Source organism: Aythya marila, assembly GCF_965140915.1.
Source record: "Aythya marila genome assembly, chromosome: 16".
In the NCBI taxonomy this organism is placed as follows: Eukaryota; Metazoa; Chordata; class Aves; order Anseriformes; family Anatidae; genus Aythya; species Aythya marila.
Window position 1 is genome coordinate 13,332,421 of NC_139057.1, and position 24,424 is coordinate 13,356,844.

At 49.9% G+C, this 24,424-nt stretch overlaps 1 protein-coding gene across 1 annotated transcript; it reads left to right on the forward strand.

Annotated features, from left to right (window-relative positions):
• Nucleotides 1–428: 428 nt before the first annotated feature.
• On the forward strand, nt 429–19,383 carry CHMP4B (charged multivesicular body protein 4B). The gene is made up of 5 exons (XM_082772985.1): nt 429–729; nt 13,950–14,127; nt 14,918–15,032; nt 15,435–15,561; nt 18,568–19,383. Exons 1-5 carry the CDS (start codon nt 534–536, stop codon nt 18,639–18,641), a joined length of 690 nt encoding a protein of 229 aa, XP_082629111.1. The 5' UTR covers nt 429–533; the 3' UTR covers nt 18,642–19,383.
• The last annotated feature ends 5,041 nt before the right edge of the window (nt 19,384–24,424 follow it).

A 24,424-nucleotide genomic window follows, 5' to 3' on the forward strand; every position in this document is an offset into this window, starting at 1 on the left:
CTGCCCAGCGTTTGCTGGGTCACGGGGCGCCCTTGGCGTTTGCTGAAGCGAGGCCCCAGGACCAGTACCGCCAGTACCGATACCGGCAGTGCCGACACACGGCTGTATCGCTGTCTGTATCTCGATAATTATTAACATCGAGCCCAGCCCGCTGCGGGACCTCCCCGGGCCGGGCCCTGCCTCAGGCCGCTGCCGCCATGGCAACGCCCCGCTGACGTCACCCGCCCTCTGGGGGCCGCTTCCCGGTTCCTCCCGGCAGCCCGCTCCTCCCCGGCGTGCCCCGCGCCCGGCCCCGCCCCTGCCGGGACTCCATTTCCCAGCGTGCCCTTCGCGCGGCTGCCGCTCGGCAGTGCGGCGCTGCGCCGCGGGGCACGCTGGGAGTTGTATGCGTCGGGGGGGGGGGCGGGCGCTGAGGCGGGGCGGCGACCGGAGCGGCCCGGGCGGCGGCGGCGGCAGCGGCAGCAGGAGGAGGCCGAGGCTGAGGCTGAGGCGAGCGCCGAGCGCGGCCGGAGCCGTCCCGAGCCGCCGCAGCCATGTCGGGGTTCCTGGAGAAAATATTCGGGGTGGGGGCCGGCGGCAAGGGCGGCGGGAAGGGCCCGTCCCCGCAGGAGGCCATCCAGCGGCTCCGCGACACCGAGGAGATGCTGAGCAAGAAGCAGGAGTTCCTGGAGAAGAAGATCGAGCAGGAGCTGGCGGCCGCCCGCAAGCACGGCACCAAGAACAAGCGCGGTGAGGGGACGGGGGGGGGGGGGGGGGGGGGGGGGGGGCGGTGTTTGTGTGAGCCCTGCCGCCGGGCCCGGTTACCTGCGCCTCTTCTTTGCCTGCTGCGGCCTGGGGCAGGCCGGGGATGGCGTTAAACTGGCAGAGGGCAGGCTCAGGTCGGGTGGAAGGAGGAAATTCTTCATTCCCAGGGCGGCGAGGCCCTGCCCAGGCTGCCCCAGGAGCTGGGGGTGCCCCATCCCTGGGGGTGCCCAAGGCCAGGCTGGGAGGGGCTGGGGGCAGCCTGGGCTGGGGGCAGGGGTTGGCTCTGGGTGGGCTCTGAGGTCCCTTCCCACCCAAACCCGTGGGCTCTGGGCTCCGAGGCCTCTCCCCACGCCTCTCTGTGGGCAGCGGAGGCATTGCCTTTCCTTGGAGGCGCAGGAGGGAGAAGAACCTGCCCGAGCTGCAGGATTCTGGGTCAGGCTAATTGAGGTCTCCAAGCAGAACAGGATCCCGAGGAGTAATTAAGGAGCTGTGAAAACGAGAAGGGCTGAGGATGGTTTTCTGGTGGAAAGCCAACCCCCCCTCCTCCCCCCCACCAAGGAAACTTCTATTTTTTTCTCCTCTCCGGAGCCAAGAGGCCAGCGTTAATGCTGGGCTGCTGGGAGAGCCCGTGGGTTTCTGCTGGCTTGCTGGGAAGTGAGTTCTCCTCGGGACACGCCGTTTGTTTCTGCAGAGTTTGGGGTGTCACTCATCAGCTGAGCTGGGACAAATTCTGTGTGCGTGTTTCTTTTTGTCACGTGGCTGTGTGGATTTGTCTCTCTCTGACTTCAGGCTGTTTTATAATCCGGAAATTGTGACTCGTGCAAAGTCACTTAAATTTGTAACTTAGGGGAAAAATAGAAACAAATTGGTTTTATTTAGGAAAGTCTGCTTTTAATGGGAAGGTTTTTATCTAATGGAGACGTTTTAAGCAACTCCAAAAAAAAGCTAACTTATTAGGGATGGTTTGTAAGGATTGGCTCTTTATTGGATCTGAACTTTTAAAAGACCCACCTCTAAAAATCTTTCCAGCTTTCTTACCTCTCTGAGACTCCTGGATTTCCCTCTGGGGGTGTTTCTCTGTCCCCGCTCTCTGCCAAGATGCACGGCCGGGAGGTCTCGCTGTTGTTAGCAGGGGCTGCTGTGGAAAGCAGGCAGGGGAACCTGCACATCTGCAGCAGTGGGCAGGGAGCTTCACGGGGGGATGGAGGCGCCCTGGGGAACGCGGAGCGATGTTCCTGGGGGGAGAATGCACGTCCTGCCCCCTCGGCGTCACGGCAGGAGCCGCGCTGTGCTGCTGGCACACCGAGCCCTTGTTCGGCTGCCAAGTGTACGCGGTTTCTGAAGGCTCGCTCAGCAGCTCCTTCGGCACCCCTGGAGCCAGAGGGAAGCACAGAAACTTCTTACAGCGCCTGCCCCAGGCACACGCAGGGATATTATGAAGTTACGGACGTGTTTTGTGTGTGTGTTTTTCATCATCTGCATGGAGGGTGTCTGGGCTGTGCAACCAGGCAGCTTCTCGTCAAATTCTGAAGTTACCGCGAGTAACCAGCTGGTATAAATGCCCTCAGCGTGTCCTTAGGCCGCGTCGCTTCTTGACATGGGAGGCTTTCAACTTGTGCTAGGAAGTTTTTTTTTTTTTTTTTTTTTTTTATGGTCTTTTCTGGCTGCACGCTGTGGCAATTTTACGACCACTGTGCCTTCGGAAGGGGGACTCGAGTGTTGGGATGTTAACAGGCAGCAGTTTTTTTTCTTATTTCTTTCGCTCTACCAATTCCTTCTTACTGCTCCACAGCACCCAAGTAGCTCCTGGGGAGGGGGCAGGCAACAATCTGCAAGGTCAGGCGGCTGCGAAGGCGTCGGTGCTGTTTTCGGTGTGTGGTAGGGAGAGCAGCAGCTCCGGCTTTCCTGCGGTTACCATTTGTTGTCCTCGGGGTGGAAAACTGCCAAGGAGAAGGTTGGTCATCCTTAGAACAGGACGAAAAGGTGCAAGTGAGTGTTCTGCCTGCTGGAAGGACCCGGGTTGTGCCTGTTTTGTGGTGTTGTCTAAGTGCCCTGCCTTTTCTGATGGAAACCTGGAGGTGAAGTTGTCTCAGTGGGAAGTTGACAGCAGGGGGAGAGCCCTGGTGCCCTGCTGGGTGCTGCTGTTAGGAGCAGCCCACCAGGGATCGGATCCAGAGTAAATCAGTGCAGTCCCGTGCCAGCCTGCCGCTGGGTTTTACCTTTTGTCAGCGAACACGAGGTCCCCAATCCTGGAAAGAAGGAGAAGCTGACACCACGCTGATGTGCAGTAGATACATTCAGGTGTTAGCAGGAGGCTGACGCTTCATGGATTTTCTACCAACTGATTCCTGCCAGCTAGTCAGCTCCTCCTGCTCTGTAAATAAACACAGTGCTGTTTTTTTTCAGCACCGATGACCAAGTACAAAATGGATGCAAAACCACAGCTAAATACCAGCTGTGTAATTCAGGCTTTTCCTGGGAAGAGAGCACTCCTGTTGTCCGCCTCACGCCAAAAAAAGAAAGCCAAACAAGAAAGCTGGGCGGGAGCTGAAGCTGAAAGCCGAGGCTTTATGCCCCCCGTCACCTTTCAGCAGCCCCTGGAGCTGCTGCAGGCAGGCGGGCAGGTCGGCTGTCATCTCCAGGTGCTGAACTGGAGAGCACAGCTTCAGTGCGAGAGTGGGGATAGCACTGCTGGCTGAGCCCTGCTGCTTTTCCTAAGATAAATGGGCCGAGTGTTGAGCGCCTGGTGTGGGAGAATGGTGCTAATTGCTCTGCTTTTAAGGAGCTGTTCCAAAGCAAGGGGGAGCTTGCAGTGTGCCGTCCTGTCCTGTGCCTACAGAGCAGCCTTCTGGAGCCCGGTTGCTGCAGTGTAGAACTGGGGAGGGACGGGAGGATTCAAAACACCTTTAAAAAAGCTGCACAAAGCTCCCCCCAAACCTGCGGCTCTGCCAGCTGCGATGTGGTGACGCCGTGCTGCAGTCCAGCCTTCCTCTCTTCCGTGTCAGAGGGGAAGCCTGGTGTGCTGGCAGCCACTGCCTTGCTTTTAGTGCTTTTTTATGGCTTTTCCTATCGCGGTGTGTCATGTGCTGGATTCCAGGACCTGGGTAAGCTCAGCTCTAGCTCGTACAGCCTGCTGAAGGGCTCCTGGGCCGGGTTCAGAGCTGCAGTAGCACAGCGGGCTGCATGCTGCTGGCTGGAAGGCTGCTGCCAGGATTCGGCTGGATTTGTGCTCTCCCCAGTGAAATCCTTACCTGCTCCAGAAAAAAAAACCTGGAGCTGTGAGCGCTGCCCTCCCTGTTGCTCTGGGGTGCTTTGTGCCCCTCGTGCGGTGTGAGCGGGGAGGACGTGGCCTGGCTTGCAGGCAGCAAGGCTCTGCACGTCTGCCGGGAGCGGGGTGTAAAGCCAAACATCCCCATTTACTCGTGACACCCAAAAACGCATCATTTTGCAAAACTAAAAGCTGGAGCAGCGCGGGCACTTCAGTGCTCTCTGGATTTGCAGCTGGGTGTCCAGCGAAGCAGAACTTGTGGCACAAAGTGCCTGGGACGGACAGGGCGCAGTTGGAGGATGCTAAAAACGCTCACATCAGACATGGGGAGAGCCCGGCTGTGCCCTCGGACACCTGATGGCCCCGGGGAGGTTCTGCTGGTGGCTGGGCTGGGCCCGGGTGAGGAGGCCGGGGCACCGCAGAGCTTCCCGATGGTACCGGGGTGCTGAAATAGGTGACTGCTGCTGGGAAGGGCACGGGCACAGCTGGATTTGCTTTGTAATTTTGGGGTTTCCCCAACTTTTTCCCCTTCCCATCATCGGTGTTGGAATTGGAAAATTCATGAAAGAAGTTAAAATTTTCAGCTCTCAAAATAGCGAAACTTCCCCAGACGAGATGTTGAGGGAAGTGCTAAATATTGTGACAGCCTCAGTGAAATTCTTCAGCTTGGCGACGCTGCAGTGGGAGCTACACAGAGCTGGAGAAAGGGTGACAGATTTCCAGCCAGTAACTTCATTCCCCAGGAAGAACAAGTCTCCAAATGAGCCACTTAAAGGTAGGATCTCCTGAATTTTGCGTCTTGGTCTAAAAACTATTGCTTAAACTTAGGGATTCTTAATTCCTGTCAAAGAAGAGCGTGTTGAGATGTTTAAGAGGAGCTGTTTCTGTTCTTGTACAGCTGAACCTCTCCAACGCGTTTCTGGCAAGGAGACTCAGAGGAAGACAGTTTTTTCATGGGATTCTCTTTAGCTGGGCGTCCTTCAGCAGTCACAAAATAAAGAAGAAAACCCACAAGGAGCATTTGCAGTGTGTAAGGATCCTAAAGAGCCCTTAACGAGCACGCTTTTTTCATCCAAAGCCCTTCAACATTTGTTGAATTCTGAAAAATGTCTCTGAGTGCGTATAAATATCAAACTGATGTGAAGTAGGGTGCAGGTTTCTAACAGCGAGCTATGTTAGGGGGCACTTGGAAAGGGTGAGAGGGTGATTTACCCCCAGCGGCCACAGGGAAAAAGACAGAAGTGTCCAGGACGGCTCGCCTGGAGATCATCTCAGTGAGGATTATTGACCAGAGGATTGCTGTCGTGGTGTTCAGGGAGCAAAGAAATCAGCTTCAAAGGGTTTCTGTGATCCTGGACCTTTAACCTCGCTTCCCGCAGAAGGCTGTGCCCAGGAGGAAGTTCCTCGTCTCGCCAGCTCCAGCCCCACGAGCGATTTTCAGCCCGAGTGCCCGAGTCACCGCCTCGGTGGTAAATCCCCTTGCGATCATGGGTTGTGACCTTCGGAAGCACGCTTTCTGTGCTCATAAAAACGGCTATTTCTGGCTCGCTGGTATAAGGAAGGGTGGCGAGGAGGTGTGATAGGCTTCCAGTACAGCTCCTCCCACCCCAGCTGTGGGGTGCGGAGCCACGGGGCCGGTCCCGGCGTGCTGCGGGTGCTGCTCGGGCAGGGCAGTTGGTTGGCACCGCTCTGCTGGGTACTGCACGGAGCAGAGCTTGCGGTGCTGGTGTGCAGGGCTGCTTTCTTCTTGCTCATCCCCCCCTTGTGTATTTCTACATTTTTAAACCATGAATCCGTGGTGTTTAGTTCAGTCTCTTGCACTGCTTTCTTCGAGAGGAGGTTGTAATCTTCTTGGTTTGAATTCAGAGAGGGCAGGAGCCTTCTTTTACTCTGCCTGGGTTGAGATGCTTTCCTCGAGTAGTTTTAATCAGTTGCTTCTTAATCTTTGAGCTAGGAAACATTGCCGTCCTTTGAGGAGAGGGTTCGGGAACAAATAGATGCTTTGTAGACAGACACAGAAAGATAAATGGAGAAAAAAGACAGAGCCCCGGTCTCTTCCCGGGCAAAACCACCACCACCTCTCGAGGAGGGGCACAGGAGGCTGCTGCCAGCCCTGGTGGCTGCTTTCTGGGAGCTCTGCTAGAGGCATTGGGGCCTGGTAGTGGGGGAAATGTGTGGTGATGGCTTCAAGCATTCAGCATAAAGGGACTTTTAGGCCTGCGTGTATCCTCTGGACATCACAGATCTTGAGAAGTGATCTTCCCTGGGAAAGAAATGCGGCTGCTTTGCCCTGTGTGAGCCTTGGAGTTGATGTGAATTTATTTTTAACCATGCTTCAGTGCCTCTTTCTCCCATCCGCTTCCACACCGTGATGCTTAAAACCAAAACTCTCTTCTCTGACCTCTGACGTTTTGTGCCGAATGTAGGCAGGTGATTCACGGGCCACCAGTTAGGAACAGGCTTTGGTGCTGCTTCCTGGCCCTGCTCGCTTCCTCCGCAGTCCCTCGTCCGAGCTGGTGTGCTGTTAGTGTCCCTGGGAGGCTTCGTGTTCCTTCGCAGCTGGAGAGGTGGCACCAGCGTGCAGGACGGGCACGAGGCTCTGCTGGAGCAGCTGAAGGGCAGGAGGTATTTCCAGCACCGGTACCTGCGCCAAAAAAAAAAGCCCAGGCAGAAGAGTGAAGGACAAGGGTGCTCTCTAGCTGCTGTAACAGGACCGGGGGGTTTGGAAACAGCCCAGAGGGTTTTAGAAGTGCTCTGAAAAGGTCTGACCTCTGGTCCCTAAGCAGAGAAGTGAGAGTTGCCAGCTGCTGCACGGTGCGAGCCCCGGCTGCTCTCACCTTCCTCGGGACGTGCTGCGGGTTGCTTGTGGCAAGGTGCTGCCTGGGGCTTTTCTGCTGGGGCTGAGCCCCTACAAGCGTGCTTCAGCTCTTCTGGGCTAGCAGGCCTCGGAGCTAGGTCGCTTATTCAAGGCTGAGCTCAGAGCTGCGAAGGAATTTTGGGAAGTGTGGTGGGGTTTATCATTACTGGGTTAACATCGAGCCTTCTGTCTGCTTGTAGCATTGGAGGGTGTTTTCTGATTGCTTTAAGTTGGATCTTCGCGGGATTTTTGTGAGACTCCGTGAGCTGCTCGCTAATTCTCAGTGGAGTGGGAGATTAACAGGCACTGTCAGGGGGGAAGCCGCTGCAAGCCAGGCAGCAATTTGTGTTACGCTTTGTGGTGCCTCTTGCTTATCCCATTTCAAGGGCAGCGAGGATGTTGTTGATGATTATATTTTCTGCCTAGGCAAGCAGCAGGAAGATGGAACCACGTTTTCAGCAGCAGCAAAAATAATGAGGCTGCTTCTGCTGGGTGAATTAGAGACGTGCTGACGGTACAATGTGCCGTGAGTCCATCACCTCTGGTGCCTGGGCTTTGTGAGAGGGGCCGGGAGACCCCTTTGGGAAGCCTCTCTGCTCTTCTCTCCCAGTATTTTGGCACGGCAGGCACAGTATACGTGATTTTTTGAGGCTCCTATGGAACTTTTTCGTTGTGTCTGAATATGGCTGGCGATCTTTTCTGCTGCTATCTCTGATTCTGCCATTTCTTCTTGCCAGAGAGAACTGAAAAAATTGGATGTGAGATCACCCCCACCCCAGCTGCAGCAATCAGAGCTATTAACCCATCTTCCTCTGCTTCTGTTTCAGGTGTCTGGTGTAACGCTACCAGATCACTGTGCCATTCCTTCCAGTTACAGGCGGGAGGTGGGCAGGCAGGGAGCGTGCACCTTGTGAGCCGTCAGTCAGGACAAATTCCCTGGGTTCACAACGCCCGGAGCTCTGTAGGAGCCTGGTTTGGAGCTCAGTGAAACTCCCCAGTGTTTTTTGCCACCGTTCTCAGTGCTCCTTGAAGCACCCGGTCCTCCTGCTCTCCTCAAGCTGAGACGTGTTGTTGCCAGCAGAGCCTGGAGCTCCAAGTATTCGGAAAAAGGAGTCCTGAGTTCTTGTTTCTGTATAAACCAGTCTGTATTTTGCTACTAGGGATATTTAAAAGCATTTTTTCAGTAGGATTGCTGTAGGTGTAAGTACCCCATCAACACTGCTTGTCCTGCAAGTGTACAAGCAGGACTTACTTGCAGCAGGGCTGTTGATTTTTGATGGACTTACTGATGTTCTGAGCCAGTTTTTTCTCTCTGAATGCAGTATTACTTAGCAAAAAACGTGTTTTTATTATCCTGCTAACTTCTGATCGCTCTGACCCTTTTTCTTATTTCATTCCCAAACTATTGTAAATATTATGAGGGAGATCTTAGGCTTACAATGGCTCTATTAATAATTGTTTACTTACAGGTTGAAATATCTTAAAAATTACATAAAATTCTTCCAGACAGTGTTTTTTTTTTTTTTTTTTTTTTTTTTTTTTTTTTTGAGAACAAAGTGAAATTATTTGGGTGAACTGTTTTGCTCGTTCAGACTTGTAAGCCCAGACAGAGGAGGATAGTCTGGCAAAACGACTCTGCCCTTTTCACTCGTGAATGTTCATTTATCTCACAGAGGAGTGGCTGAAAACCATAACTTGAGTTCCTGCTTATCAGCTGTGCTGGAGCGCTGGCTGCTGTTGTGCCTTCTTTTTGCTCGCTGTGGTCGAACAGTAAGCATAAAGCTGCTGCTGGCCTGTTGGAGGGGGCTACCACAGAAATTCAAGTAGGTAGGAAACTTAAAAGTAATAAAAAAAAAAAAGTGCAAAAAATTAACTAATATTCTGCAGTTCAGCAACTGAGGACTAAAAAGGAAAGAAGGAACGCATTTTTATATGTCAAAAAGTTTGACTTCCTAAGGAGGCTGTGAAATTTTCTTCAAATTTGCTTGTGCACATGTTTCTGTGCAGGAAATTGAAAGCAGTTTTCACCCAGAGCTCTGCCCGTTTACATCTTTATCAGTGCAAATTGGGTCCAATGTCCCAGCTGGAGCTGGTAATAAAGGCGAGGAATATGTCAAACTGCCATGTGGAAAAGATCCCTTTGAGCTTGCTCACCAGCTCTTAATGGGTAACAGGAGTCACCCAGCTGGCTGTAGATGTATTACCTTCCAATTTAATTATAATAATATACATTTCTGGTTTTTCTCCAGTGGGTACTTGCCTATGGAAAGTGCTGATAAATTTACTAAAATTCAAATCAATTTTGTTACCTGCTGTTAGGTTTTGGAGGGTATGTAAAGTGTCTGGATACCCTCCTGCACGTTGGGGTTAGGAGGCAGAGCACCCACTGTCCCCCTTCAGGCTGGGGGTTGTGAAGTTTGCCTAAAATCCTGCGTTAGTGCTAGCGGGCTCTTGCTGTTGTCTTGTGAAAACTAACTTTGTGTAACCATCAAATGTTTTTGCTATCGTGGGGTTTGCTTTGATTTATTAAGCGAAGATAAGCATTGATCTTAGGATTTTTATTTTTAAATAGTGAATTCTAAGCCTACCACCATGCTGCTTGCATCGAATCCAACGCTGTTCAGCAGGTTGAGTTGGTCATCTGGCACTTTGTTCTGATGGGTCAGCAATCGCTGCCCTTTTGTGATTCCTGCGAGAGACTTGAGCTAAAAAGAAAGGAGAGGGGGGAAAAAAAGGCAAGCCAAAAGATCCCCTCCTAAAGCAGCCAGTGCTTTGAAGTGGTGCTGCTGTTTTTATATAGAAATAGGCTAATTCAAGAGCAAGTTAACCCCAATCCGAAGCCTTCCTGCTTTTTGGGAGGAGAAATACCTGGCATTATCTAACAACTTCTGCGGAACGTAATGAGGGAAGGCTGTCAGGGTGATGCTACAGCCTGCTTGCTGCTTTCTGAGCAGACACCGTGTTTCCCTTTCCCGTGCCCGCTTTCCTTCACTGCGTGTCCTGTGCCGAGGAGCTGGTGAGGGCTCAGTGCAGGGCCCGGCAGCACCGGGCTGCTTTCTGCATCCCAGCCACACCGCGTGATCCAGCGCAGACCCACCGCTGAATAACTCATTGCTGATGGGTTGGGATCACAGCCTGTCTGTGCTTCGTCCTGCACAAACGCAGATTCTCTCGTAAGAAACGCATCGCCCACGGTTTGGTGAAAGTCCCGATGAGCAAAGCATTAATCCTGTTTGCTTGGAGTGTCTGAATCTCAGGTGCTTCACAGAAGCTGCTCTGGGATGCTGGTTTGATGATTTTGCAGTCTCATACAGCTTTTTATTCCAGGGTAAGGAAATGATCTACGTTTTCCGCGTGTGACGAGCTCCTTCTAGAGAAACCTGCTGCCAGGGTGCTAGCAACAGGTTCTGGGTCGCAAGCGAGGCACGTCTGGCTGGGTCAGGGAATAAATGGTTTGGGTTTAATAGCTGGTTGCAGGTCCTGCTGAGGCAGTTCCGCAGCAATTACAGCTGGGTATTGAATTGCGTTGCCTGCCGATTTAATTGCTGTCTTGGAAATAGTAAAGGCATAATTAGAGGTGCAGGTCCTGAGGTCTCCTCTTTCATGGCTGCCTCTTCGTGAGGAGCAGAGCTGGGCTGTGTTACATCTCGACTGCAAAGGCGCGTCCATGCCTTGCATCTGTGTGAGACGCCGTCGTGCTGCAGGGCGTTCTGAAGCCAACTGGCTCGTCTTCGGATGGATTTCAAGTTCTGAAAATGGATGTTGTGGAGAAAGATTTAATGCAGTTCCTTTCAGAGGAAGTATTTATAGCTTTGACTTCATTGAAAATGTAATAAAAATGTGTAGTTCTGGTAGTGCAAGGTTTCCGTAGGTATTTGTGCAGGTGGTGAGGGCTGTTCTGCGGGATAAAAGCAGCAGAGCTGCTCATCAGTCCTCCGAAATTGACACTTAAATAGGAGAGCAGAGATCAAGTAGTTATAGATCTAACCAGAATCATCCCCAGAGCTGTATGCTTCCATCCGATACCACTGCTCTGTGAAGTTAACAGCAACGTGGACAATTTATAGCCCCAGAGACGCCTGAAAATTAAGAAATCAGTCCTAGGAGGGAGGTGGAAAACCAACTTAATCGTAACAAGCTTGGAAAAAAAATAAAATAAAAAAATCACGCTTTTAAGTATTTCACTTGAAAGTAGATGCATTTGTATTGATACTGCTTGTTGTTAGATGGCAGAAATGATCAGTTATTGGCCTGCAGGGTCTGCCTGTGGTCCTGGCTGAGCTGTGGACAGGGACGTGGGGAGCACGGGGTCAGCACTGCTTGCAGAAAGGAGACCCCAGAGGCACGTGTCCTTTTGCTGCTGGGCTGTGTGTGGGACTCAAATTGCCCAGACTTGGAGGGTGAAAGTGATGTGGGTGACCGAACTGAACTTGGTGGTTTTTTTTTTCAGCTTAATAAAATCTTCTACTTATAAACCCAATACGTGGGGATAGTTAAGCAAGGGAACGTGGATGAAAATAAATCGCAGAAAGTTGTGACCCTCTCATCTGAGGCACTAAATACCTTGTTCTGTGTTCCTTGGTGCTGCAAGAAATTGCAGTCTGTTGTGTGAGGTTTTCATCGTTGCAGAAACTCCTTTATCACTGGGTGCTCGTTGGGCTGTGCTCAGTGTCGGTCCCCGGCTGCCCGGACACGAAGCTGTGTGTGTGGCCCTGCCGCTCCTGCTAGGGCTGCGTGTTGCTGTATTGCTCCTCAGCCCTGCAGCTGGCTGCAGCACGGAGGGATTTCTGCAGCTTCGTCTTCTGGTAGGTCTGGGTGAGCAGCCAGGCCAGGGGAAGGTGGGTCCTGAGGGGTCCTCGCTGCCGGGGGGGGCGCAGAAACCTCGTGGCCCCGGCTGGGCTTGGTGCTGGGGGCGAGCAGTGGGGGCACACCGAGCCTGGTGGCGGTGGGGCTGCAGCCCAGACCCATGGGCTCAGCCCTGCAGGTTGGAGGAGTACGTAGCTTGTTTCTGCAAAAGCAGGAGCCTTGATCTCTCTTAATTTCTCCCCTGCTAACATGGGAAAGGAAGGACAGACGGAAGGAAGGCAGCGAAGGCCGGGCAGTGCAGTTCTGGTTCGCTGAGCTGGCGTGCTGGGGACGGAGGGAGGGGTAGGATTGCACAACCCCTGATACACCCTGACCACGTGCTCTGTCACCATGATGCTCGTGGTGTTTGGTGTCTCAGGGCTTGCTTAGTGCGTAAGCAGGAAGTGTAGATAAACCGTGGCTGTTCTCAGGGAAAGCTACAGGGGGGGAACTGTACGTAAATCACAGTGCTTGGGTTTGTGTAATGGTTATTAACCCCCTGGTTTTGCCTATAATTCTCCTTAATGCGCAAAGGCTTCACTGAAAAAATGTTTTTTTGCTATCTGACGCTTTCCCGGCATCTGTCAGTGTATAAGCACAGCCTATTAACAGTTTTATCTTCCTAAGATAACTTTGTATATCCTTAATTAAGCAATTAGTGCAGCATGAACCAGACTGAAAGTGCCAGTAACGCGCTGCTCTGTGCTTTGTGCCTGGCACAAAGCTGGGACGTTCCAGGTGAGTCTGTGTCGTGTCCCAACAAATGCCTTCGTGTTACACGGAGACCCCTTCCTGCCCTGCTTCTGCCACGTGGAAACTGCAGCTGCTGCCACCAACACTCGTTGGGGGGGGATTTGCTGATTGTTGGGGTGGCAGCCACTGGAATGGCCTGTGCTGGAACAACCGAGGTGACGTTCGTTTGTCCTTGTGATCACGTCTGCGAAGGCAGCCTCTGGTGCTCTCCAAGTGTGCTTGGCAGCTGAAGCTACAGCTGCGCAAAAGACTTCTTTATTCCTCCAGGATGCTGGGGTAATTTGAAAAGGATCAAAACGAGTGTATTCGTAGCCAGTTGCAGAGCTGGGGGTCTATGTAGAGCTGCTGGGTGCTAGGGTGTTATCTTGAAGGGCTGTCAAGCTTCTCAAGATGGCATCTGACAATACAAGAGGTGTCTGCTGGCTTAATCTGCTCTGAGGAAACAAGCTATTCTGCTTCTGTTGCAGGAATTTACTCAGCGTGTCACAAAGTTATCGTGGCTCTAGTAGAGGAGATAAGGGAAGCTGCCAGGATTTCTTCCTCTTTAGTCCCCCAGCTCTCCAAAATATCTGCTAGGGAATTGTAACGGGGACAGGTAAAGGTTTGCAATAGTGTTGTAAGTTCAGAAATGGAGAGGAAGGCTGTCATGACAGTGGTGTGTGTCCAAGCTGCGTTTTTAAAGTGGGTGGACGTGTATTGTACAACCAAGTCCGTGACACCGCAAGCAAGAAATCTGCTCTCAGGGGAGCAGCAGTGCCTCGGAGGGAAGTTGTCGTCTCTCATTGTGTTGTACTTGGTCCATCAGCAACAGTGCTCGGTAGGTTTTGCCTCCACACAACCCCTACCAGACTTTTAACCAAGTCCAGGTGAGGCCACGTGTAAATCTGACTTCTTGTCACCGTGTCCTCGGATCGAGCGTGCACCAGGCTGCTGCTGCCTGCCAGGGTGCCTGCCCTGCCTGGGAGGAGCTGAGTGCTGCAGGAGGAGCTGGACCAGTCCACGCAGAGTTTTATTTGGGACTACTCTACCTACAAACACGCTGCTTCTCCCTGCAGCTGCACAGGAGTTCAGCTGGCCGGCAGGGGCAGCAGCAGCATAACCTCGCGCGATGGTTGCTGCGCCTGCAGCTGTGCCGTGTTCTGCTGAGCGAGCAGAGGTGTTCCCAAGCAGACCAGCTCGCAGGGTGAAGCCTGCTGTTTGCTCTAACGTGGCTTCTGCCTTGTGGTCTGTTACGGCTGGCGGGGCCATGCTGAGCCCTCGAGTCACTGCTTGGCTCGTGTCCTTCTGGAGGCAGGGGATGGATGGGCAGCTCATGTTCGGCCACGTTTGAGCAATGTTTTTGAAGGAGGTAAATATAAAACAAACAATAGAAGATGTTAGACATTGCTCTGTACCTCGTACCATTTTTTTACAGAACGTGAGGGGCTGTCTGGGGCACAAATCTCACAAATCCTACTTTTTTTTTCCCCTTCTGTTGATTAGCTGCTCTTCAGGCCCTGAAGCGTAAGAAAAGGTATGAGAAGCAGCTTGCGCAGATTGATGGCACGTTATCCACAATTGAATTTCAGAGGGAAGCCCTTGAAAATGCCAACACGAACACGGAAGTGCTTAAGAATATGGGGCTTGCTGCTAAAGCTATGAAAGCTGCTCACGACAACATGTAAGTTACTCCCCTCTTTTTCTGCCTGTAGCAATCTTTAGTTTGATGTTTGCTTGAGCTGCTAAATACCAAGTTTTTCATAACGAACAGTACAGTGAGTGTAGCAAAATCTTTTTAAAAGGCTATAACTTAAATAAAACTAAAATATTAGGTATATTTGTGTATTGACCAACACTTTCTCAGTTTGGTACCACGTCATATGATGCAAAGCTGGTAATGGCAAATGTACTTTGTGCACCAGAAGGCTAGCATCAGTGTAGTTTAAAGCAAATGGGGGGGTGTACCACTGCAGATCCACCTCACAACAGCAAGAATTTTAAGTCTCAAGGGGGGAGAGTTAAACTTCTTTCTTTGTAGTTTGAGTTTGTAGCAGTTTCTTTGGAGTTTGTGTATGTAGCAGTAATTAAAGGTAAACTACATTATGGGAATGTTGTACTTGTTCCAAAAGCAGATATTTTAGATGTAATATAATAATGCTGGATTAGGGAACAGAGCAAATTATTATTAATGTCAAAATACAAACCAAAACCTCTTCGTACAAGGTCTCTGTATATAATTGCTGTGAGCTAAGCTTCTTGGGAAAAGTAGAAAAAAAATGAATAACTTTGTTTTGAGATCAGGGTGTGAGGTGTAGGAAGATAGAACTTAGACTTGCATGCAGAATATTTTTTGAGAAAGAACCTTGTGAAATGTCACCATGGTGTGGCATTATTATAGAAAACAGGAAATGCGGTCGTAAGTGCTGATTGGGAAAGTGCCTGATTTGCTTACTCTTTCCTTTGTTTTACAGGGATATTGATAAAGTAGATGAGTTAATGCAAGACATTGCGGAACAGCAAGAGCTGGCAGATGAGATTTCAACAGCCATCTCAAAGCCAGTAGGATTTGGGGAAGATTTTGATGAGGTATGCTTTGAATTTTCCTTTGTTTAAATGAAATCGTTTAATATCTGCATGCTGCGTGTATCTAGTTATAGTACTGGGACATAAAATCTCTCCTGGAACGTATGACTTGCTGTTTCTACCAGTACATACAGCAGTTGTGTACCTGATTTTATGCTGAGAATGGTCTGGATGACTCGATCTGATAACATTTAGGCTTGCACTATCTTCTTTTTTCACTGCTTTCCCCACTATCTTCAGTCTAGAAGAGAACAATACAGGAATTCAGACAAAGATTCATATTCCTCAGATTGCTCTGATCCTGTGCAATTAAGCTATTTTCTGTGATAACATGACCAGCTAAATCTGCTTGATAATAAATATGATTTAAAAATTTCTTTTTTTTTCTCTCCTTTATAAAACTAGGATGAACTTATGGCTGAACTAGAGGAACTAGAACAAGAAGAACTAGACAAAAACTTGCTGGAAATAAGTGGTCCCGAGACAGTACCACTACCAAACGTGCCCTCAATAGCAATACCATCAAAGCCAGGTATTTACGGACCGGAAACATCCTGGGTTTTTGTAACGCACACTCACTTAAATTCTAGCTCCTCTGATTTAAGAATCTGAGCTACAGGCAGCACAGACACATTGCTTGAAACAGCTTCATGAGTTCAAAATCACATCTGGTGACATTCCTTCAAGGAGCTAACCTGCCTTTCACAATAACTATGGGAATTAATAACTATCACAGGAACAGTTGTTATCTATTCTAGCACTTCCAGTTTATCTACAGCCTGGATGATGCTCAGGGTAGAGTCAAGTTGTGGAAGCAGGAAGCCAGTGGGAACCTTCTACCAGTCACTGCTGATCCGGCAGGGAAGTAATATTGACAAACAGACCGTGGATATAAAAGGAAAGGAATTGAAAGCAAATTAGCTCTTAGAATTAGTGCCAGGCTGGTTCAGATATCCACACTGAACCATGCTTCCTTGCTGCTATTTATTTTTTTAAATGTTATTCTCATTTTTCTGGCTTTTAGGAGGAACTCACTTGTATATCCTCAGTCTCCTATTTGGAGTCCATGGTTGCCTCCTCTGTCTGACATTTGCACATATTCAAGCCAGACTGTACTGGACTTGTGGTCGTGACAGTTTTAGAACATGTACATCTAGCAAAAATGAGTGTGGTGATGTAATGTGAAGAATGGTCAAGAAGTGTTAGTATTTACACAGTTCAAAGCTGCTGTTAAATCTGCCCTAATCATTTTTCTGTAAACTAGAAGTGATACCTCGTGACTTACAGTTGAGTGGGAAAACCTTTGACATGCATTAATGGCATGTGAAGCTTTACTACCCAGTTTGCTAAATCTGCCATAAGGCGTTACAAGTAGAGCTGCAGAGACTACAGCTTATTTTGTGTGCTTACTTAGGAGGGGAAAAAAGGTCCAAAAAGACGGAGGACAAAAAAAAATATTCCCAACTAGTTGTCAGTGTACCTGTAATTATCTTGCTGCTTTTCAGGCTAATTAAAGACTTGGGAAGCAGCAGACAATGCCAAACAACAAGGTCTGCTTCAGATGGCACGCTATCAAGTTTGCTCCTTGCGTGCTCTGTCTGTTTTGTTTCAGTGTAATCGATTTTGCACTTTTTTTCCTGGTTCTGTTTTGCTAGGCAGAATCATTGGTAAGTGTTGATGAGAAAGGAGTGAATTCCATCAAACTATCTGGAGCCTGAGACAATCCAAATTCAGATCCAACAGCAGCAGGAAACGTTTACATAAATGTGGGCATTACCTTTTTATTTCATAGCTGTTTTGATGAGGTTTGTTTTCTTAGTGTTGGTTGGATATGGACATTAAAACATACCGACTAAATAGACCTTCTGCATTATATTAGCTAGTAATGACTGCTGACTAGTCAGGGGCATTATAATTGTACATGTTGCAGCAGCTATACAGCATAATGTGACACTTACGTAGGCATACCACTTAAAATAATAAATCATAAAAATTAGGAATGTTTTTCTTGGAAAAATCTGAGTGTGCAACAGTGTCTTACAGGATTGGTTAAGCTGATTTTTCATGGAAATTTGAATCCCACTACTCTGAATGACATACTAGTCCCCTCTTACTTAAAGCTGCCTTTGAGTCCAGCATTTTGGAAAACCTGGGATTCTGGGGGTGGTGCTGGGTGGATTTTTTCCTGTTGTTGTTTGCTTCATTTTGTGTGCTTTTGTTTTCATTCATTGTTTTTCACTTAAAAGTGACTTAATACAGTCTGGGGTCAAAAGTATTTTTGGTCACCATGGCCCAGACTTCCAAAGGGACTGCTTTTCCTACCAGCTCAGGGGCATGCTTAGTGTGTCTTCTGCAGCAGAGGTGACTCTTTCCTTCTTTTCAGTGGATGGAAAACAACTGTGAGCTTTCCTGCTTTTCCAGTTTTCAGGAGCTGTCTGGATTTTGACTTAATCAGTCAGAATTTGAGTTTTGTTGTTGTCTGCCAACTGAATGGGTGTCTGAAACAATCCAGGCAGAAGCTGTTTTTGTTTAGCAGAGACCGGAAGATCTTAATTTAGAAAAACAAATTCCAAATCTTTACAAGGAATAGGTTTTGAGTTTGACTTAAAGCTGACTCAGTTCCCTCTTGCATCACCTTAATGAAACCTTTATGTAAGCCATTCTAAGTATTAATTATTTGACACTTTTTTTTTTTTTCCCTGTTGAAGCAGAGTGATTTTGAAGCTGAAACACCTTTTTTGGAAAAAAAGAAAAACCCTTTTTTGGGTGTTTTCCGAAGTTATTGCAGCTCTTTCTTGGTTAAAATGTTTTGCTAAGTGGATTGTTTTAATTGCAGAAACCAGATTTATCATGTTACATTGTAACAAACAGCATGGTTTGGTCCCTTGAAAGGACCAGACATGATAGCATCGTGCTTCCTAGTAGCTGCACCCAACCAAGTCCTGGTGCTCATGGCACGAGGAGGGGAGTAGCACAGAGCCAGTGCTAGGTAGCTTCAGCCCAAGAGTTGGACTCTTCTGACACAAGAGTTGGAAGTCTCTCAATTCCAGTCTTAGCTAGACCAAAACACAGTACCTCTGTGTTCTGTTGGGCTTTGAGGATTTACGGATGGAGTAAGGGAATTTATTTTTGTTTGGGAGACTGTGATACTGGAGATAGGAGATAAGTTTCTGTAAGAAACTAAATCCTTCTGGGAGGGGCTCAGAAACTGAGAGCTCAGGGTCTGCTCCTTTGTGGCATGGTGATTATGGAAAACAATAGATGTCACTGGTGTACGCATCCTGACCTTCATGTATGTTTGCATTCTTCCTATGTTTTTTTCATATTAAAGGGGCAACGTCAGAAAATTTAGCCCACAGTAGCTTTTCAGAAGGTACCTTCAATTGAAAAGGTCTTGTGTAATTTTTTTTCCCCCTCACCTGGCATTTGGTGCTTCGTTTATTGGTTAGGTCTTCTCTCCCCCAACAAATGAGAACGCTGTAGGGTTCTGTCAAGATTTCCTTTCTTAACTTACTGGTTTTCTTTTAATATTTTGCAGCCAAGAAGAGAGAGGAAGAAGAGGATGAAGACATGAAACAACTGGTAGCTTGGGCAGGGGCAGGCGAGCAGTAACCACAGCAGTAAATGGCTGGAAAAAGACTTTGATTACCTATTCTGGGTGCAAATATGTTGTGTTGAGGAGAAAGCATAAGCAAAATGTCTTTACCTTTAATTTTAACCTGAAGCAGTGGGAACTGCATTGCTGTTTTCTGCATAGTGAGGTCTGCACGGAGGAAAGAAGGAGGAGCAGGAGGAATTGCCTGCGGTTTGTACGGTTGAATTTCTGTAAAAAGGTATTCGCAAAATCAAACATTCGGCTTTTGGACTGTGCTAATGCCACTGCTGGATCTTCATCTTCAAAAGTTTGGGCCATATTAAATTGACATAAGCTGAAAAACACTCTGTAATTTTAAGTCAGTTTAAGTGTGTTTAGAAGTCTTGTAAGGCATTTTAAAAAGGAAAAGTCGTAAGCCACCATCGGCTTCTTATTGTGTTTAGGTGCAGGAATGCTTTAGGTTTTTAGTTCTTTGCAAGTTATGTTTATATCCCTTTACTGATGTGTGGCTAGCCTTGTGTTCGTCACCGCAGCAGTGTAGTCACTATTCCCATTTTAATTGGTGATAATGATTTGCAGTTGACAAATGCATCTTGGAAGTTGGGAAGATTTAAATTTCAGTTGTACATTTTTCTACATAGCACTATGATGTTTATTGCTTTTTCTGTGATAATAACCCATTCAGATACATGCACACAATTATTTTAATTAAGAAACTACTATGGATTGCACTGTATTAAATATCTTGATTAATTTTCATCTGTGACTACTGCCATCAGTTCCTTACGATGTTGAAGTTATCTGAGTCTATTACGTAAGTGCCATTTGGCCTCTTCCTACACGAGTGACATCTACTCTTTAAAGTTAGTTGAACGTTGGTTGTATAACTGTAGCTTAGTTGTATAAAACTAGAGTTTTAGCTGAACAAAATTGCCAGAGGACTCAGAGCTCTTACTCTAATAATCTTCTGGGGCACAGTGTCAAAGTCCACACTAAGGAGAAATGAAAGCTGGTTTAATACTGGAATCAACAGGTTTAAGGACGGCTGAGAGCCTTGGCTTTGTATTTTTTTGTCATAGAAATAACTCCCATTGTACAGTGTGCAAACAAAATGTGTTTTAAAGCTCTGGTATTGTATAGGAGTTATGACTGACAATCTCAAGTGCAGTGAAGTGTCTTAGCAGAAATGTTCAGGTTTAGCTGGGAGAGGAAAAAGCAGTCCCATAGCACTTAATGCTTTTAAGGTTGCTGATGCAGAAGCTCAGAACCTGTGAGTGACAGAGGCACCACCTGGCAACCCAGCTGTTTCCTGGGTCGTGTTTTCTTTCCTGTTCATTTAGCCAATTGCTTCAACTCAAGGAAGAGCCTGGTTTGCACAGCAAGAAAATGCAATAAAGAGCATCAAGATTCCTGTTTACATTTAGCCAAATGGCTGGGACAATCTTGTTTCTTTTAACTTTTTCTTCTGAGAAATGATAGGGTGGTTTCTTAATCCTACATTTTATTAGCATGTATGAGGATTGATCACTCTCTGCTTTGATATTACTGGATTTCTTGATATTGTGCATAATATCAGGGAATAGCAAAAATTCTTAGAGTAAAACTTTTCTGCCTTGCTTAGGCTCATTCTGTGGGCAAAACGTAGCTGTAAAGAACACCGAGATGCAGCACAGGAGGCAGCAGCTCTTGGTGGTGAGCAGGCTTTCTGCAGCTTTGCACCCAGTGCCCAGAGTTTCTCCCTTCCCAGGAGAGGCAGTCTGTCTCCTGAGAGCAAACTACGCTCAATTAACTCGCCCTCCTTGGACACCTCAGTTTGCAGCTGCATCGGTATTTTCCTATTTTCCACGCTGTTAATTGTTAAAGGAGGCAAGCAGAAAACTGGGATCTGGATATTTTCAGATTTTGGTTAACCCTGCTTGTTTTTTTTTTTTTTTTTTTCCAACAGAGAAGTTGTTCAAGTTTTGTTACCTGTGTCTTGGATACTGTTGTATTTAAAGTAGGGCACAAATGTAGTCCAGGCTGGTGGACCTCCTCACAGCTTTGCCCTTATGGTGCTCTCAACCTTCAGCGGGGTGGCTGTTACCTCTGCTATGCAGGTAGAGAAACTGGGGCTTTGCAGTCATCCTTTGACCCTAGGGACGTGCAGTGCTTCCACCAGGCGTGGCAGGGAAGCGTGTTGCATTTATGCTGTGTGTTTGGGTTAGGGGAGTTGGGGAAAAAATCGCTGCATCGTGGCTGCTTCAAGGCTCAGGAGTTGAGCACACCAAGTATCTGCTGCCTCCCTTCAGAGCAGGGTGAGCAGCACAAAGAGCCCTTGCAGAAGCTGCACCAGAGAGTGGCTGCGAGGGCTCTGCTTCCAGCAGCTGCCTGTAAACCTCAGCACTTATCCTGCCCCAGGGCCGGAGAGCGCTCGTGTCGGCACAGCAGATGGCACTGTTCCCTCCCAGGAGCAACGAGAATCCATTGCTCAGCCCAACGCTGCTTTTTGGGAATAAAATTAGGCTTCAGTCTCATTGGATCTTTGCCTTTCTAGATGTATAGAGGGCTTTTCTTTGTGCCTTTCCTGGCCTTGTCTCCAGCAGGCACTCTTCCTGGGAATACCGTAAGGTGCAGCCGTTTGTGTGATAACTTCCAGTGCAATGCTAAACAGGAGGAGGGAAGGAGGGCTCCATCAGGCACTGCTGGGGCAAAGAACTTTCCAGTTGCTTAATTGATGGGTTATAAGCTGTTAATTCACGCTAGTAAGGAGCTCTTGGGAAGCCCTTCATGGAGCTTTCCTGCTGAGGGCAATGAAGAGCCCCAGGAGGAGTGGTGGCCCCGCTGCACAGCTCCAGGCCCAGCAGGAGCCCCCCCGTGCGTCCTGGGGGGGCAGCTGAGCACGGAGCCCCCCGGGAGCCACCTGGGGGGGCAGCGGGGGGGCAACATGCTCACTGCAAAACACAATTTACTGCTTGGTGCTTGGAGCACTGAGGACTTGGGAGGGGAAGGCGCTGCTTCTCCAGAAAAAGCCTTCAGCCCCTGTCTGCCCGGCCAGCTGGCAGCCACTGAGGGAGAAGAGGCTGGAGTTGAGCAGGTAGGGAAAAGGGGGGGCAGCAGGGAGCAGGGTGTGCTTGCTGCCCACCAGGATGTTTTTCTGGGCGTTTTCCTTTCCCTGAGTGCCTCCTGCTGGTGTCTGCCCACAGCAGTGAAGCGGGGGGCGTCTGGGCCCTCGGGGGCTTTTCCAGGTTGGAGAACCACAAGGAAGGCAGGTGCTGAGGGGCTGTCCCAGCCGGGCCCGCATCGCTCCCCTGCCTGAAGGTCACCCCCAGCGCGGGCAGAGCCCCTTGGCCCTGACTCCCTGGGGTGCTGGGGACAGGGGCAGTGCCATGGCCACGTCCCTCCATCCCCAGAGCTGCCATCACCGCCTGCGACTCCCCCTGCTCCCCTCGCAGGTGTGTATTTAAGTCTCAGCCCTCACATTAAAAGCCATCAGCCTGTTTGAAGGCTCCGAAGGCAGCATGTTCATGAAATTAGCCCGTCTGTGGGATTGGGTTTGTTCTCAGTGAAGAGGTGTAATTCTGCTAATCGATGTAATAGGTTAAACCCTTTTATTATGGCTCTGCTCAGAGGAGCTGGAGTTTGACATTTGTATGCTGTGCTCACGGCTCCCTTTCTCCCCTGCTAGTTATTTTTATCATTATTTTGGTTCTTATGACAGAATTGCACTCTGTTCATCTGGAAAGCTCTCCTTGCTCTAAATCCTGCTTGCGTTCAGCTTACTCTCAGCCCTGTGGCATATAAAGGAGCTCTCCTGATTTAATTTTCAAACACAAAGGGCCATTAACTCAGAGCGATGCCTCCCCGTGGCTCCCAGCAGCCTCCCCCCCCCCCTCCCTTTGGGCTTTTTGGCTCTGTCCCAGCCCGGAGCTGGCAGTGAGCAGGGCTTTGAGGCCACGTTTTGGGACCTCACCGGAGGTTTCCACTTGTCTCACCTGTGTGCTGGGAGCCCCCTGAGGTCTTTCCATGCCTTGTCCCAGAGCTGTGGCCACGAGCAGCCCTCATCAGCTGTCCCGTGGGTCTGATTTTGGGGTGGTGCTGTGCAGAGCCAGCAGTTGGGCTCCGTGCTTCATGGGCTCCCTTCCACCTCGGGGCGTTCTGTTCCAATTTAGCAACGCGCTCCAGAAGTTTACGGACTTGTGATTTAATAAGGGTATGGGAAGCAAGAGAGACGCCTAGATGGAGAGATAAATACACCTCTCTCAGGAGTCCAGGTGCCACCAACAGGTACAAAGCACCACGAAACTTCTCAGGCAGGTTGATGCTCTCGAAAAGGAGCAGCCTGCATGCACCCAGGGGTGCACACACGTCCCTCACCCTGCTCAGCCTCCTGCAGCGCCCACGGAAACAGCTCAGCAGCACGGTTACGCAGGAGGAGCAGCTCTGGCTGCCTCCCAGTGCAATATCGGGCTTGAACGCTTGGAGGCAAAGCTGCATCTCGGGCCAGGCAGCTGTGCAGCAGCTCCACCTGCACCTCCCTGCACAGCGCTGGGAGCTGAGGGCACCCTGGGGCTGCGGGGTCGGGTCCGGGAGCACCTCCTGGCCTCTCCCCCTCTCCTGAGCTGTGTGAAATTCCTCTGAGTTAGGGAGCGGGGTTTTAAGCACAGCGAGTGCAAGGAGGGTCTTGCTGGCTGCCAACTGTTCACAAAACAAACAAACAAAACAAACCACCATTTTTTCTTCCTTTGCTTTTCGTTTTCATCTCCCTCCGAGGCTGACATCAGGCCTGGGAAACCACTGGGGCTGCGTGAGGGGAGCTTGGGCATCGTGGCTCCCATGTCCTGGTGGGTGGTGGGGACAGCACCGCTGCCCAGGGGTGGCTTGGGGACACTGGAGGCACCTGGCAGAGCAGCCAGTGAGCGTGGAGGTGTCACCTGCGTCCCATGGAGGTGTCACCTGCCTCTCCAGGAGCGTTTTCCTGGGGCACTCTGGGTGTTGCGGAGCCCAGTTTTGCACCTCCTCAGATGCAGCCCTGTGGGGAAGTGGTGGCGGTGGGGCCCTGTGTCCCCTGGGGTGTTCTGGGGGGACGCAGCGTGGCCACGGGGGGCTCCTGGGGACAGCCAGCAGCGGGCAGTGCCGTGATGGGTTTCCATCTCCTCCCAGCACAGTAGGTGCAAAACCAGCGATGGGCACCGTGAGCGTGGCAATATGCAAGGATCAGCAGCCCCAGAGAGGCTCTCATCCAGCCCTTGGGCGCTCCCAAGAAGTGTCCCAGCCCCTCCACCAGAGGATTGTCTTTCTACACTTACTGCCTGCATCCCCCCGCCCCGATAAAGCTGCTCCCCTCGCTGCAAGCACAGCCCTGCACCCAGACCCAGGGCACCCCGGCCATGCTCCTGCCCTGCACTTCCCAGGACCGTGTTTGTTTTGCTTCCAGAGGTGACATTTGCCTCGTTCTTCCGAAAAGATCTGAACGAGGAGGCCTGGGTCACCGTAAATGAAATACGCATTTTCTTCCTCATTAAGTACACACCACCTCCAGCACCAGTTATGGATTAAGAGGCTTTCTGGCCCTGGATTTTGCCAGGGTCCTGCCCTGAGCCCTCTTTCTTGCTGTTCTGGAGAGCCTCAGTGGGTGGCTGATGGTGGGTGGGATCAGGCTTGTCAGCACGATTGATGTGGCCGATGCCAGCGAATTGTTTCTGCCTCATCGGTGGGGAAACCAGCACAGGAGCCCCCTCTTGGGGACCGCAGCCACCACCCATGGGCTGCCCGTGGCTCCGTGCTGGCCCCCGGCTGGCCGTGCTCCTCCTGTGCCCACGGC